General features: G+C 37.1%; 1 protein-coding gene across 1 annotated transcript in view; it reads right to left on the bottom strand.

Annotated features, from left to right (window-relative positions):
• Nucleotides 1-7,253: 7,253 nt before the first annotated feature.
• Nucleotides 7,254-16,445, bottom strand: part of Tll1 (tolloid like 1) — a 183,561-nt gene continuing 174,369 nt past the window's right edge. The window contains exons 20-21 of the mRNA XM_059244372.1: nucleotides 10,950-11,200; nucleotides 7,254-10,136 (exon numbers count right to left, since the gene is read on the bottom strand). Of these exons, the coding sequence (XP_059100355.1) occupies nucleotides 10,002-10,136; nucleotides 10,950-11,200 (386 nt within the window). The 3' untranslated portion in view covers nucleotides 7,254-10,001. The remainder of the gene's footprint in view (nucleotides 10,137-10,949; nucleotides 11,201-16,445) is intronic.

Consider the following 16,445-nt stretch of genomic DNA (forward strand, 5'->3'; position numbering starts at 1 on the left):
GTCACAAAAGCTTACACCTACATTCTGCTCTGGCTGCAATATTGGCTGGGGCAATGGTGGCACCCAACTTGTGGGTGTGGCCAACCCATGACTGATCCAACTTAAGGTCTAAGGCAGGAGAGGGAGTCCATGCCTGACACTGCCTGGATGGCCAGGAACCAGAGGATGGATAGATCAGAGACCCGGGATAGAACCAAACACAACTGGAAAAAAAAATCAATGAAATGATTCCTAATGATATTCTGTTATACCCATAGATGGGTGCCTAGCCCAATTGTCATCAAAGGGTGTCATCCAGCAACTGGTAGGAGCAGATACAGAGACTCACAGCCAAACTCTAGGTGGAGCCAGAGGAACACTGCAGAAGATGGGGAGAAAAGACTGTAGAAGTCAGAGGGGTTGAGCACACCATGAGAACATGGCCCACAGAATCAACTAATCAGGGCTCATAGAGGCTCAGAGACAGAAGTAACAAACATGGACTCTGTATGGGTCTGAGCTAGGTCCTCTGTGTATAGCTTATGGTTGTTCAGCTTGGTGTTCTTGTGGGACTCCCGACAATGGGAGTGGGAGGTATCTCTCACTCTTGCCCACGATTAAGATCCTTTTCCTCTTACTGGGTTGCCTTGATATGAGACTTTGTGCCCAGTTTATTGTATCTTGTTTGGACATGTTCAGTGGATATATCCCTGGGAGGCATTTTATTTATTTATTTTTTTAAGGGAAATGGAGGAGGAGTTGATCTGAGGGAGAGAGGAGATGGGGAGGCAATTTGGATGAGTATATGAAGGGTAAACTGAGGTCAGGATGTAATGTATGAGAGAACAATAAAAGTTGAAAAAAAACAAAAACAGATCTATCGTTCTTTGAAAAGCACAACCACAGCATAAAATGTGGCTTATCTGTGCTCTCTCTAGACAACAGCTGAGGAAGTGCTTCATAATTCCTGCTGTCTGGGGTGCTTTCCTCTTGTCTTATCCAATATCATCTTGATCTCATTAAAAGTCCGTGGAGCAGAAAAATACACATGGGAAAAGAATGATCTTTAAAGTTGCTGTTTTCGTAATGCTCTTTCCTGGAAGTTAGCACAACTCTTTGTTAAAAAAACAAAACAAAACATTGTAACTTGTAATAATTAAAATAGAGCTTGACTTCTGAATTTTCATCCTTTTTGTAGCACAGTTTGCTGACTTCCTTAGGGCAGAGCTGCTAAGTACAGTAACTGTCAATCATCTTCCATGGCAACTATAAGGGGTTTTTTTTATCAGTTATTCTTATTTTGTTTCTTAGTAACTGTATCATTGTCTTTTTCCCTCTAAAATATATTAATGCCTTCAGTTTACAAGTTAATTATAATTTACTCAAAAACTGACTTGTTTCCAAAGCTTCCAGTTTCCCTACAGTTGTCACTACATAAGTAAGTATTTAAATAAGTTTGATTCAACACATTGCTCTCAAATGAAGTTTGGCAAAGACGAGCCAGTCAGGTTTCACATAGTTTCTCTGTTTTTTAAGATCAAGTTCACATTTGAAAAGGAAACGGAAAATCCACTCTGGGATCATTTTTGACAGGTTTCTTTTCTGTGGATGTCTCAAGAGCTTTAAAGATAAAACTGTTTTCAGTTTCTAAGATGTCATTTGACTCTGATTTGTGTGTGTGTGTGTGTGTGTGTGTGTGTGTGTGTATGTGTGTGTGTGTGTGTGTGAGTGGAATCTACCAAATTTTCAGGAAGCTACTGCATCATAACTTAAAATAAAAATTCAAACTTTTTGATCAAATTTCATACCAAAATACAAAATCAGTTTGCAGTGGGATGTTCTGTATGTAAAAGTGTCTCTCTGATTGGTTAATAAATAAAACACTAATTGGCCAGTAGCCAGGTAGGAAGTATAGGCGGGACAAGGAGAGAGGAGAATTCTGGGAAATGGAAGGCTGAGTCAGAGAGACCCTGCCAGCTGCCATCATGAGACGATGTTAAGATACTGGTAAGCCACGAGCCACATGGCAACTTATAGATTTATAGAAATGGGTTAATTTAAGATGTAAGAACTAGATAGCTAGAAGCCTGAGTCTATGTGTTTATTTTATAAGTGGGCTGCAGGACTGCCGGGACTTGGTGGGAGATGGAGAGAAACTCTCCAGCTACAAACAGTTAGTTAATGTAAAAATAATTGGCTGGTTTTGTTTTAATTTTTAACATTTATAATTATATGAAGAATTGCAATATCAAAAATTAAACTTATGATTATGTGTAGCTAGAGTTTTCCTGCCTGGCCCACAGTCAGGAAAAATTTCTCTCACCTGCCAGTCCCACAGCCACTCAGACCCGACCAAGTAAACACAGAGACTTATATTGGTTACAAACTGTATGGACATACCAGGCTTCTTGCTAACTGTTCTTACAGCTTAAATTAATCCATTTCCATAAATCTATACCTTGCCACGTGGCTCGTGGCTTACCGGCATCTTCACATGCTGTTTGTCATCGTGGCGGCTGGCAGTTTCTCTCACTCAGCCTTCCACTTCCCAGCTTTATTCTCCTCCTTGTCCCGCCTATACTTCCTGCCTGGCCACTGGCCAATCAGTGATTTATTTATTGACCAATCAGCAACACATTTGCCATACAGAACATCCCACAGCAATTATGTTTTTAAATTATGCCTAATATTTGCATTACTTCTTTGAGAATTTCATACATTGTATTTTATCATAGTAACCCCCTCACTATCTCCACCTACTCCACACCCTACTCCATACCTACCTTTTAAATTCAATATGTAAATTGTAGATCTATTCCTCTTTAGGTGGACTTGCTTCATCACAGACATCATGGAACCTAAACCTACTTTATATTTCAAGACACTATCTATAAAATTATAAAAATGTTTGTCTCACTAGTCTAGGACACAGGATGTGAACTGCAAGCCTACACAGATACATATCACATGCACTAACTACCTTTTTTAAGAATCCATCAAAACATGTTTCCAAGTAACAGTATCCAACACCGCAAGTAGAAAACCCAAACTCTAAGGTGATGTCTTACTTGGGTTTCAACTGTTTGATAAACACAGTGACCAAAAGCAACTTGGGGTGAAAAGGACTTATTTCAGCTTATAGTTGCAGTAAAAAGAAGTCAGGGAAGGAACACAAGGCAGGAACTGCCACAGAGATTGGGAAGGAACAGGACTTACTGACTTGGGCCCTCTGGCTTGCTGAGTCTGCTTTCCTACACAGCACAGGACCACCTGTCCAAGGATGGCATTGTTTACAGTGGGTTGAGTCTTTCCACATCAATCAACAATCAAGACTACAAGCCAAGTTAGCATGCACAGTATTTCAGTTGAAGTTCCCTCTTTGCAGATAACTCCAGCTTGTGTCAAGTTGACCATAAAACTAAACAAAACATGTGGAAAACAGGAGGAAGGAATTGCACCTTGCAGCTTGGAATTCTAGTTTTGAAAATTTTATGGCATACCTATGTCTTCATTTGTGAGTATGATTAATATTTAATTCTGTATTAAAAGTTATAAAAGTTAAAGGCCACATGATGAGTTGTATAATACACACATAAAGTCTCACATAATATATTCATGCCAGCTGTCTATTTTTCTCCTTATTTTAAGTATTATTTTGTTACCTACTGTAGAAATGAAGTCAGCCCTTTGTTATAAGAACAGCCACAGAACCCTGGAGGGCACTTCTGGAGAAAGACTCTTCTGGTTCTAGTGTTCTGAGGTTACTAAAGGCTTCATGGCCTCACAAACCCCATGAAGGTGGTTGAATTGGTTTCATCAACACCAGGCAAGAGTACAGGAGGGTTGCCACACTGAAGGGTGGGATTGGCAATCAGTAAGAAAGAATAGCCTCAAGTCCTAGGAGTTGTCCAGCACAGTTCCATTTCTGTGCACTGTGGAGGAATTCCTGTGCAGTCTGTCCTGCTGTTCGTCTCTACAAAGAACTTCAAATGTTCAAATCATGTAGGTGTGATCATGAGGGATGCCCTGCAAATGAAAAGCTTCATTTTGACACATTAAGTGATAATTGAATATGATCATGGGTTTCAAGTGTTTCGGTGTGGATCCTAACAAAATCTTCAATGTATCAATTAATGGTGTTTGATTTGTTTATTTCTGAGACAGGGTGTTCCTACGTAGCCCAGGCTGCTATTGAGCTAACAATCTCCTGAATTACCCATCTCAATATATGCATTCATTACAGGGGCAATAGTCCATACACCATTACTTTTGATTTATATTTACAAAGGTCACCTATTTTCCAACTTAAGAATAAACAATTTAGATGATTGAAAGTACAATGATTGAAGTGAAAATAACTATTTTTATAAATCATCTGAATGCTTTGTTGTAAAATCCAGGCTAAGGAAAGAATATATGTTAATGTTGATCTCAAAATAGGATCTACGTTAATTTTGAAATATCACCAAAATGGTACTAGGTAACATACATTTGTTTTATTTTTATACTTTTCACTTTGGGGATTATTTTTTTAACAAACACGTCTCTCTAATTAAAATTTAAACTTCGTCAGAGGAGAAATTGTGACTTATTTTGCCTTAAGTGGAAGCAGCCTGTTTAGTACTTGGCACAGAAACAAGCATCAAACAAATATTTGTTGACTGAATAAACAAATAGAAAATACATGAACAAACAAATATGTAATATATATACATATATATATATATGTATATATATATATGCCTTTTGTTTGGGAAATAATGTGACTTACTATGCATGATCATTTAATCTCAAGAAATTCGAACAGCTAATAAATAAACAGTACAAAAGTATATTTGGCACATTTATTGGAACCATGCAAAAAAAAAAAAAAATCTGTCCTAAAAGGTACTTAAGGTTTTAGTATAGGCCTCTAAGAATTGCCCATTCAGTTATTTTTAGAGTTGTTGGGTTTTTTTGTATTTTCTTTTACAGATGTGAAATTTAATATCTATGATTCTTTCACTTCACTTGCTTCTAAGCAATCATCCCATTTTGATAAACTTGAAGAAATTTCTTGGAATAAGTCCTTTAAGGCCCCAGACTCATTTTACTAGTGCTGGCTCATGATTTTGTTAAGAACTAATTCTAACATAAAAATACTATGAAGGAATATATGTTCACTTTCTCATCTTTATTGAAAATGTTCTTTAATTTTCTCCAATTGTTTTGCCAAAACAATTCTAGCAACACTTTGGACAGATCCATTCTTGGATTAGTTATGAAACTAATGACTGATATAACCATCCTTAGTTCAACGAAAGCACCACAAAATGGCTTTCTAATATGATTTACAAAATACACAAAAGGATAAATGTATGTTTAAGCTAGTGAATGTTGGTGTGGTACAATTAGTTGTTATTTTTATTTAAGATGAGTATAGGCTGAAACTTTGGAGTGTTAAAACACATGAACCTTCCAGCTGTGTGGATATTACAGGCAGGCAGAGCAAGGTGAGGTCAGAAAGACTGGAAAAGTCACTGCTTGTTTTTGTATAAAAATGACACAGAACACAAATAATTCCACCACTTACATCACACTGTACTGTAGCACCACAAAGCCAACTGTGAGGACTGCATAGATACAGGGTTCATTTTGTGTATTGATATCTTTAGTGCTCTGTTTTTAGGTTCAATTTATTTTAAATTCAACCATATTTCCACAAGTGTTTAAAAGTTGCAGGTCAGTATATGTCCTGTTCTGTTCATTTCTACTTCAATTATTAAAGGAGGGAGAAGTTATGTTTAGTGAATTATACTCAGGGCCCCGAGATTGCTTTGAATTCCTGCATTAGGATGTCATGGTGGGAACATGATTATCATGGATTGAGGATCAGTACACTGGAGATAAATGATGAATGGTCAAGTTGAAGGTGGGCAGTGAAAACAGTTGATGTAAGAGAACTCTTGGAGACTATGATATTTCACATTGCATTAAAGCTAGCCTTTCTATCACTTGTTCTTATGCTAATGACAATGTTTCCAAATTACGTATTAATGGTAATTAAGGTCCAAAGGTTAATATCTTTGGGAACCATTTACTCTGCCTTAAATCCTTAAGAAGCTCCAATAATACATTAGCAGAGCTTTTGTCTTTGTGATAAATTGATGTTATATGTTTGTTCTGGTAAAATAGAAAGCATTTCCACAATTTAATTGATAAATATTTAGGAAGGAATAAATTTTTCTGCTTTCCTTATTCCATGCTCTTTTAAAAGCAGAATCAAAGGTTTTCAAAAATTCAAGTCATCGCCATTAAAGCTTCCAGTTATTTTCATAATTGCTTTGGGTAAAAGTTATTTTAATGTAATACATAGATGTAGTTCTAATAAATAAAAAATAAAACTTATTGGAGCTTTTAAAAGTAAATTTCAACAACATGAAAAAAATTATTAGATACTACTGAGATTTCTACATACCAGAAAAAATGACATTTAAAGGTTACTGTAAAATATCCCACAATTAAAAGACTCATTAAAACAGAACAAGTTGTTATTCTAAGACCAAACATGGAAAAAAATTGAATGTGACACCATGCTGCATTAAAAACATTAGCACAGGGTAACACAAAATCAGCCAGCAGAGGTATGGACACAGAATTCCTGCTTCTCCTCTATTTATTGCTTTAAATATTTTATAAATATTTAGTGTGTGTGTGTGTGTGTGTGTGTGTGTGTGTGTGTGTGTGTGTGCATGTGCCTATTTGTGCATGCATGTGTGCACATATAGGCACACCCATGCCTCAGTGTGTACGGGTAGAGGACAACTTTTAGGACTCATTTCTCTCCTCCCATGCCATCCTCAGAAGCCAACTTACATCCCCACTTTTGGTGTCCAGCAATGCTTCTTGCTGGCTGATCTGATCAGCCCTCATTTATTTCTTTTTAAAATGTTGTTTTGTACAATTATTTGAAGTCATGATTGGATTTCTCTTTGTAAAAAACATAAGGAAATCATATTTTAAAAGGTAGTTTTCTTCTGTGTGCAATGACAATTATAAGGTATTCAGAACCTTGGCAAATATAAAGCACAAACAACATACTGTAAAGGTATAAAATAATTTACAAAATTAACTTCGTAAAATGTCTAGGACAATAATACTTTTGAGCAAAACAACAATGATGGTGCTCTATTTTCATTTAACAGCACATTTAAGGCAAATGTTGAATTACTTTAAAAATAATATGTGGTACTGTCTGATTTCTAAAACAAGATACAATAAAAATTAATATCTATGTCAATGAACTACATTATGATCACAGACTTTCTACAATTTCCTAGTTGTCTCAAGCTTAGTTTGTTGTGACTTAGTTGGTATCAACTGGAGTGTCTGGGCTATTTCTTAAAGTAGCTACATTTTCCCCATCATGACACTTGAAATAATTTAATATATTCACTTTAATAAGAAGCTCAGTAACACCAAACTATAGGGTTGTTTTAAATTTTAGTAGTATTTTTGGTGCATAAAGACATCTATGTGCAGTTGACATTCTAGTTTTCATGCTGTTGCTGAAAGAAAAATGTTGTCATCAAATAGTAACTGCCTAATTCATACCTGAAATTTGCTTTGTGTGGAAATGCTTCATAATTAAAAAATTCTACTGTTCATGTGCATCAAAATTAAATCTATTGCATGTCGTAGAATAAGCACAGATTTCTGATAGCACACAGACTTACTGAGTTTCTGCATCTAACTTCATCTGTTACCCTGGAAGCCACATATCACTAGGTCTCATGTTCTGCACTTCATCATCTATTTCAGCTGAAGAGTAGCATGCATGGAGTTTTAGGAGCTATTTCACACCTACACAAAGCCCTGAGCAGTGCACAACACTTCCAAGGTAAGTGCCTTTTTTTTTCTTTTCTCTTCCTCATTGTGGGCATATCTTGGCTAGTTGAGGATGAGTGATAAAATATGGAAGAAGTTACTGAGCAAATCCTTTCCATTGAGTGGCTCATGTACATTACAGGCAACACATTCATATTTTGAAGGCAACATTCAATGAGATCCAAACATTGGTTCAAAAACTGTATTTATACTTTGCAAGTTATAAATAGAGAAAGATTGTTCAAGGGAAAATTGAGAAAAAGAATAAATTGTTATATCTAGATGTAGAGTTTAATTTTGTAAAAATAAAGAAATATAACCTCCCCCCTTTTATTTCCCAGACAATGGGTGTTTGTGGACAATTAAGAGAAAAACACTCATTTGCACAGCAACTCACGTCAACAACAACAAAAAATAATTCAAAACAGATTGTCTAAGAGAAAGAGCCTTTCTTTGATGGGATCGATGATAATTAGAACTCTCCATTATATGCCCATGAAACTCTAGTAGGGTGCTACTTCATACATGGATCTAGGACAACTTGGTACACAGAATTAAACTTGTCAACCACCCATAGCATTTACTTTCTAGCAGACACACTCATTCAATGGCTCACATATACATACGTTAATATTAAAAACATACAGGGCTATAAAGCAAAAATTCATCCTAAAATTACATTTCTACAACAAAAGCAGTTTGGGATGTACACATGTAAATGTATCTGTATGGGGCGAATGTCTCTGTTATAGAAATGGATTTCCTTCTTGGAGTTGCTGATTAACATATGCTGTGATGGCCAACATTTCAAAAGGCGTGTCTTTAAGCAGATTTGTTTGATTATGTGCAAGAATTCTAAGGCATTGGAAGTATTTGTTTCATAGGACAAGATTTACCCTTGCCGTGATACACTCTTGATATATTTAACAAGTCTTTAGTTTTCTTTGCCTGCCGCATACAGGGAGGCATTCATAGTATACAGCAGGCATTTGGCTCAAAGGTCAGAAACTTGTTGTTGTTGCTGTTTTAATGTTTATGGAATAGCACCATAGGAAATATTTCAGAAACAAATCATTTGCCACCCAATATTGTATTTTTTAAACTGAATCTCAAGAAGAGAACAAAAAAAAGGAGAGATATTTCATGTCTCCCAAACTCCACTTCCACTTCATCTGATCATTTTTAAATACAGTAACAACATCAATAACAATAACCTTAACAATAATACATCAACACATTAACAATAAAGAAAGATCATAGCAGCAGTAGTAGTAACTGGAAGAGGAACCATCAGGTAGTCATTTGGAAGACGGCTGCACACACCTCATGGGAGTTTTTCTTAAAGGTTCATAAGACATAATGGGTTTCATGGATTTGGTGTGACTATTCAGCACTTCCTCAAAGAGAAATGAATTTACTAGTAAACTGGATATTTTCCAGTAATTAAATATGATATCAAGAGATTAACTGCTTACAGACACTACAGATATTTCAGACTTCTCAAGATACAGATTCAATGAAGTGGTCACAAAATCATTTGTGTGAAGAGGTTAAGCTGGCTGGCATTTGAAAATAATGAAGATGAAATATTCCAGTTTCCAAACATAAACACACACACACACACACACACACACACACACACACACACACACACACACACCTACATTTAAAGGACAAACCACCTTCCAAAGACCACTATTCCACATCTCCTTACATGGATTTGGTTTACATTGCATCTGACCTACCAAGTCTTAAGCAAATGTGCTAAGACCCAAGAAGTAGGTTTCCAAGTTTTGATCTGTTTGATCATTATATGTCCCCAGATCTTGAAAAAGTAGTCAAGAAATCACTCCAGAGACTCATAGCCCCTGAAGTAAACTGTCCAAAATATGAGGCATATATTTCAAGCTGTTAATCTTCCTTGAAACATGTGATAGCTGTCCAACACCTTTATTAATCATCAAGCATGACTTTCAAACATCCTTGCAATGCCAATCCAGTTTTCTGGAAAGTTCACTTTCATTCCAGAGATAACTCTAGTCTTGCAGTTCTCTTTTGTTCACTCATTATATAAAACATTTGTACTAATATTGTCAATTTTAAAAATGTCTTCTTTCCATATGCACATTCCTTTCTGTTCTGAGGGAGGATCTGCATTAGTTCTCGACATGCATGGTTTCTGGGTACCTTATACTTTTGTATCTTATATAAAATCCTTTCTTGTTGATAGTGTCATCAGTGTGAAAATGAATTAAAACTGCATCTCCAATTGAATAGATTTCTTCCGGTGGCTGAAAGAAGAAGCAAATGGAACATAAACCAAATGACCAGTAGACTGAGCCATTGTTTCATCAATGTCATGCACGTGCTCTAGTAATTCAATCCACCCAACAGCCCAGAACAGTGGTTCTGTTGCATCTCTTTTCACAAAGATGAGAAAACATGAGATTTAGGGAAGAAATGCAATACTGAAAATCTCATAAAAGATATTTTAGCCCACTACTAAACTCCAAAATTTCCAATAAGACTTGGTCTTCAAAACTTTAATCCACATTCCTTTGATTTATATGTAAACAAAGGAGATTACAGAACAGTGAAGAGATAGTCATTTCTTCAGTGGTTATTCTGAACTGGACCACTTGTGGAATCCAGATCTTCCATTTCTCCCTCTTTTATTGATCAAAAACATTCTAAGGATTTCTTTTGTTTCAAGTGTTACTTGGGTAGAAGTTTGATATTATTATTATTTAATTCCTAGATAAGTGTTGACACTCAGAAAGTTGGGTTTATTTTCATCTCATTTAAAATACACATTCAGAGTAGCTTCCATTTGACTGCAGTGAGTCCTGGGGGAAATAAAGAAAAACAAAAGTGTTTCTCATTCTAGTTTCTCACGTGGCCTCCTCACTACCTGTCCCTGAACTCCACCTGTGCATGTGGAGCAGTGATAGCTGGTCCCGGTGCTCTGACCGGAGGGATTGATAATAATACAGAATGAATAATTTTTTCAAGAATATTTTTCAATTTGTAAATGTTATATACACAAACCACTAATTAATGGGAATTTTCATTAATTGGCCATGGAATTCTGTTGGCATACTTACCCCAGAGCCACAGAATCTACCAAGACCCACAGCTTTTGAATTGAGACCATCAAAGATTTCAACATAATCATAGCCACAGTCAGCTTCTTCCTCTACTTCAAACATTTGGAAGGACAATTCAAGTCGAGAGCCTCGTTCTGACACTAGCAACCATTCACAATCAACTTGTCCTGGGTAGTTATTATCACCAAACTGAGCGTGGGAGTACAGGTCTCTGGGTTTGGGCTCTGCCTTCAATCGACCACCACACTCTGTCCAAGAAAAGTAAAAAGAAATGAATAAGCTTGGTGAGCTCCACAGTCCAGCCTCCATTTCAATGGGGTCTAAGCAAGTTCTGACTCCTGTTTCAACATCCAGTATTCAGGATGTGATTGTGATGGAGAGTCAGAAACTGTCCGGTGTACAGGCAGGAATGCCACAGTCTGTCTGTCTGGTTTATGAACTCAGCTTAAACATCTAACTAGCTATGAGACTATTGGCAAGAAAGATCATGCCTCTGATCCTTATTTTCCCAAAGGCAAAATACATATGATGATGGTACCAATTTTTGTGAGTTTTCAAAATATAGTAAAAAAAAGTCACTTGGAAGAGTACCTGTCAGATAATTGGCTAAATGGAATTATGGGAGATACACCTAATACTCTTTTTAATCTCAAATCATTATTTTCATGGAGAAAACTTAGAACTCAGTAACCAAAGGAATAAAAATAACTTGAAGAAATAGCAAAACATAAGATTCATGTGTGTATTTGCTGTATAGCACTGAACACTATATAATATTTTTGTATATATACAATAATATTTGAGTAGGAATATTACCTCACTTGATCAGCATAAAAAAAAAAACAATTCATCACAGAAGTTGTCCAGTTATAATTGGTGTATTTGCTATAATAAAATTTTAGTTTCATGCTTTAGAGAGATACAAATCAGCTCTTCTGTGTACTACCATAATCCCCCGTGGAAAATACATCAAGGAAATAGGGCTGTGAGAACCAAATCTCTTAGCTTGTCTAATTTAAAGTAAAGGGTGTTTCCAAAACTTTTTATAAGTTTATTGTGGTCATAGCCCCCAGTTTATTATAACAGCTATTAAAGAGAAGCCTCCAGAGGCTAAAATGGTCTGCCAACAAATTCACCCGTAAGCATAGTGATAGAGAATGAGACATGAAAAGTTTGGGGGAAAGTAAGGCGTTTGCCAACATGTGAGAGGTTTCCCAGTGTCTGTCACAACCCTCAGAACTAAGGCTAGGAAAATCTGCAAGGAATACATTTCTCCAAGACACTGGGTATGAAGACACATTCATAATACTGTCACCATTGGTCATAAGAAAACACGTAGTGAAGATGGACTGGGCAGCAGGAATGCTTAAGAGGCTTTTCACATTTGTGTTGGTGAAAATACAGCGTGCTTCGGTGCTTTCATTTTCTATTCACTTTGTGTGTGTGTGTGTGTGTGTGTGTGTGTGTGTGTGTGTGAAGATGCATGTGTGCACACACTGTGGAAGTCACAGGTAGACACCAGGTGTCTTTCTCAATCCTTCTCTATCTCATTTTCTTAACACAAGGTCTTTCACTGAGCCTGGATCTCACCAATTTGGCCAATTTGACCAGAATAGCTGGTCAGCAAATCCCAAGTGCTCTCTGTCTCCCAGTGCTTAATCAGAGAGCTGAGTACTACAATGCCTGCTATTCAACCTGAGTTCTGGGGTCCTGGGGATCTGGACTCAGGCCTTCATGCTTGAGAGGTAAGCAAATTACTCGAGCCAGAAATCTGCTCGGTAATGATTTTAGATTAATAATTCTGAAACTGCTGTGAGAATCCTGTATCTGCATGTGTGGTGTCAACCAATCCTTAGGCTTTATCCCAGTGCAGCCTAAACAACTCCCAGGAAATATTCTCTTCTACCATGTGATAGCACTTCAAAGTCATATTACCTAGGTCCAAAGAAAGTTCAGTCTCACTCTGTACAAAAATTCTATTATTTTTATTTTTTAATATATATTTATTTTACTTTACTTTTATGTTTTCTCTGGTGTTAAGGATTGAACAAAAGGCATTGCATGCAAAGTTTGTACCCTACCACTGAGCAGATGTAAAATTTAATGGTACAAGACTCATAGCTAAAAGCTATCTTAAAGGATTCATTTAAGCTATGTGAATACATAAAACTATTCAGGTGCTTTATTGGTAGCTACAAAAAAAAGAAGAAAAACAGCTTTAAAAAGTATTAATTTCTATCAGAAAAGGAAAGCGATACCTTTAAGACCAGTAAAACATCATGTGAAAAACACATTTGATTTGGGGCTCTAAGTGGCTCGGTAGTTAAGAGCACTGGCTGCTCTTCCAGATGACCTGGATTCAATTTCTAGCATCCACAAGGTGGCTCACAACCTTCTGTAACTCTAGTTTTAGGGCATCTGATGCCCTCTTCTGCCTTGCCCAGGCACCAGGCATGCATGTGGTACACATACATACATCGAGACAGGGTTTCTCTGTGTAGTTTTGATGCCTGTCCTGAATCTCGCTCTGTAGACCAGACTGGCCTCGAACTCACAGAGATCTACTTGCCTCTACCTCCCAGATGCTGGGATTAAAGGCATGCACTACCGCCGCCCCACAGGCATCTGATTTCAAGGAAGAATTATGTGAACCAGTGGGTTGAAGTTCCTGACTTTAATAACTACCTATTCTCAAAGTTTGATGCAACTGCTGGATTGACATTGCTTCCAAGTTTAAACCACTGTCAGCGCTTTAACAACAATGACCCCAGGGGTCAGGAAGAGCTGGGGCACTGGTGGCACAAGACATGGAGGGTGCTGATTTGGAGTGCCTGCCTCAGAGCTACTCCTCTGTCCTCCCCAGCTCGGATGGAGAGTCGAGGTAGGAGTGAACTAGTAGCACAAAATGTGGAAAGACACTTAAAGATTTATGAACAAAGTTTGCCAATGCCTGTTTTTACTGAAAGTCTTTTGACTTTAGGTTTGAGAGCATTCTAGAATGTTACAAAAAGGATTCATTCTTGCGCACCAAGTTTAGTCATTCCTTGATGCCCATAAATCTCTGTTCATACTAATAAATATAAAAATAACGTTCTTATCATTAAAACCATAGAGGAAGTGTTATCCACCGGGTGATAGCTTTAAAATAAATATTGGATATTATGTACACCGGTGGAGTCAAATTTATATTCCCTGAGAGAAACCCCACATCATAAAATTATATATATCATGAGGGCAATTCATTGCTTTTTTTTTTTTTTTTTTTTTTTTTTACTTCTCCTGGTTATTCAAAATCAAGTCAACATAGTATTTGACAATTACCTGGAAAATACTATTTGTATAGTTAAAATATTGTCAGTGAATAATTTATCAATAATTTAAAAAAATATCAAGCCTAAATGTATAAAACCAGTCTTCAGCATGCCAGCAATAGTTTAACAGTGCTTGTAGGGTCCCCACGGTGGCTTATCTGTACTTCTGAGAAATTGAAAATGGAGCTGAGTAGACTTGGGAAGAGATATTATGGGGTAGATTTCATTTCAATCTGCAAAGACGTATTTGTTTGTTTCCTGGTAAGCATTAAATTCCAGAAGACATCCTGGAGTTTGACCTATAAGTGCTTTTAGTGGCACTTTCTAATTCAGCTGAACTACTCCATGTCATTAAATCTCTCTGGAAAGGGCATGATAACATATTATTAGAATTTCAAATGTCGCTGACAAACCATAAAATATTCGGTACTAGAGAAAAATCATACAAAAAGTCAAAACCATGATTTAAATCCATTCTCTCTGTCTCTGTCTCTCTGTCTCTGTCTCTCTCTGTTCTCTGTCTGTCTGTCTGTCTCTCTCTCTGTCTGTCTCTCTCTCTCTCTGTCTCTCTCTCTCTCTCTCTCTCTGTCTCTCTGTCTCTGTCTCTCTCCCTCTCTGGAGACACACCATCTGATAGGAAACACATTTTTTCTGCAATTTTGTTTCTTTCAATTACCTGATTAAAACAAATCAAACTTGAACTTGAACCAAGTGTCAAAGGAAAATAAAGTTATCTTCCCAACAAAGTCCACATGTAAATGGACAGCACACTTTGTTAAAAAAAAAAAAAAACCTGCATTACAGCAACATTGCAATTGGCTGTTTTTAAAACTATTTTTGAAACAAAATTAGCATAGTGCATAAAAAATAAATTTACTTAGTCAAAATAAAGTGTTTTAGTTGAGGCCACAAACTTGTTGCGTTTGTCCTAGAAAGAGGGAAGCAATACAAAAATGCTTTGGCACACACGGTGAACTGAGCAGATGTGATCCTGGCTTGGGCTTCAGTTTACCCTATAATGTGAGCTGTCAACAGAGGGCATTTTCATTGTCCTTTTCCCATAAATCCCTGAGTTGGTTTTCTCTAAAGAATGCAAATACCAAAACAAGACGTTGATGGAAAGTTATGGAACAATTGGACTGTATAGAAATGATGATGCTCAAGAAGACGCACACAGCAGGTGCAGCAGAAGGCGGGTTTATGGAAAAGGGCCGTTTTGCAACAGCACAGAAGAAATCCAGCCAGAAAGTTCCAAGATCACACATTATTTGAGAGTCTAAGTATATAACTGACAGGACAGGCAAACATACTGCACACCAAGAATCGTATCGCATACCAAATACAAGTTAGCGGGGATTGACAATCTATTGGACAAAGAAATAAGCCCCAAAGTCCTTAAAAACACAAGTGCTAAGGCAAAAGCCAGCTGAAAACAACAGCAGCCATCCTGATCAGAGGGAGTGAGCAGAGGTGGGAGCAAAGACGCTAACGACAGCCGTCACTGACTTCTCTGTCACTTCGGCTGGCATGTAACTTTAGCTCCAGATTTCTCATAGTTGAAGTGACAGGGTCAAATGAATAACATCCAGAGCCCATTTCCACTCTAACCTTCTGAATGAGGTTAGTCATTGGATGCTTGAATAGATGGGAACTGAAAAGAGGATGAGAGAGGCCTGCCATTACATTTACATAATTTAAACACAGTGTCCGGTCTTCACCTGTTGCTTCCAGTAGTAATGACAGCTTGCTTTCATGTCTGTCTTAATTCTAGAGTTTTACATTGATAACATATTCTATAGAGGAGTAGATTAGCTTTAGAGGTGGTCAAAATGAGAGTATGTCTATGACATAATTGTTGCAAATTTTGTAAATTAATTATCGTCCACAAATTCAGTGTCTTCTGCACAGTGGAGACAGTGTTGCTGATCTCAGGTAGCTTGAGAGATTTGATGTAAATTGCAAACACGGCAAACAGTAAATAAAGAAGGGACAAGGGTAAAAGTCACAAACTACACCGGGGTGGGTGTCACAGGGATTGACAGCTGTCAATAAACTCAAGACGTGTGCACACACACACACACACACACACGCACACGCACACGCACACGCACACGCACACGCACACACACACACACACACACACACACACACACACACACACTTTATCATCAGGAAAATTCCA

The sequence above is a fragment of the Peromyscus eremicus genome, chromosome 17, assembly GCF_949786415.1.
Source record: "Peromyscus eremicus chromosome 17, PerEre_H2_v1, whole genome shotgun sequence".
Lineage (NCBI taxonomy): Eukaryota > Metazoa > Chordata > Mammalia > Rodentia > Cricetidae > Peromyscus > Peromyscus eremicus.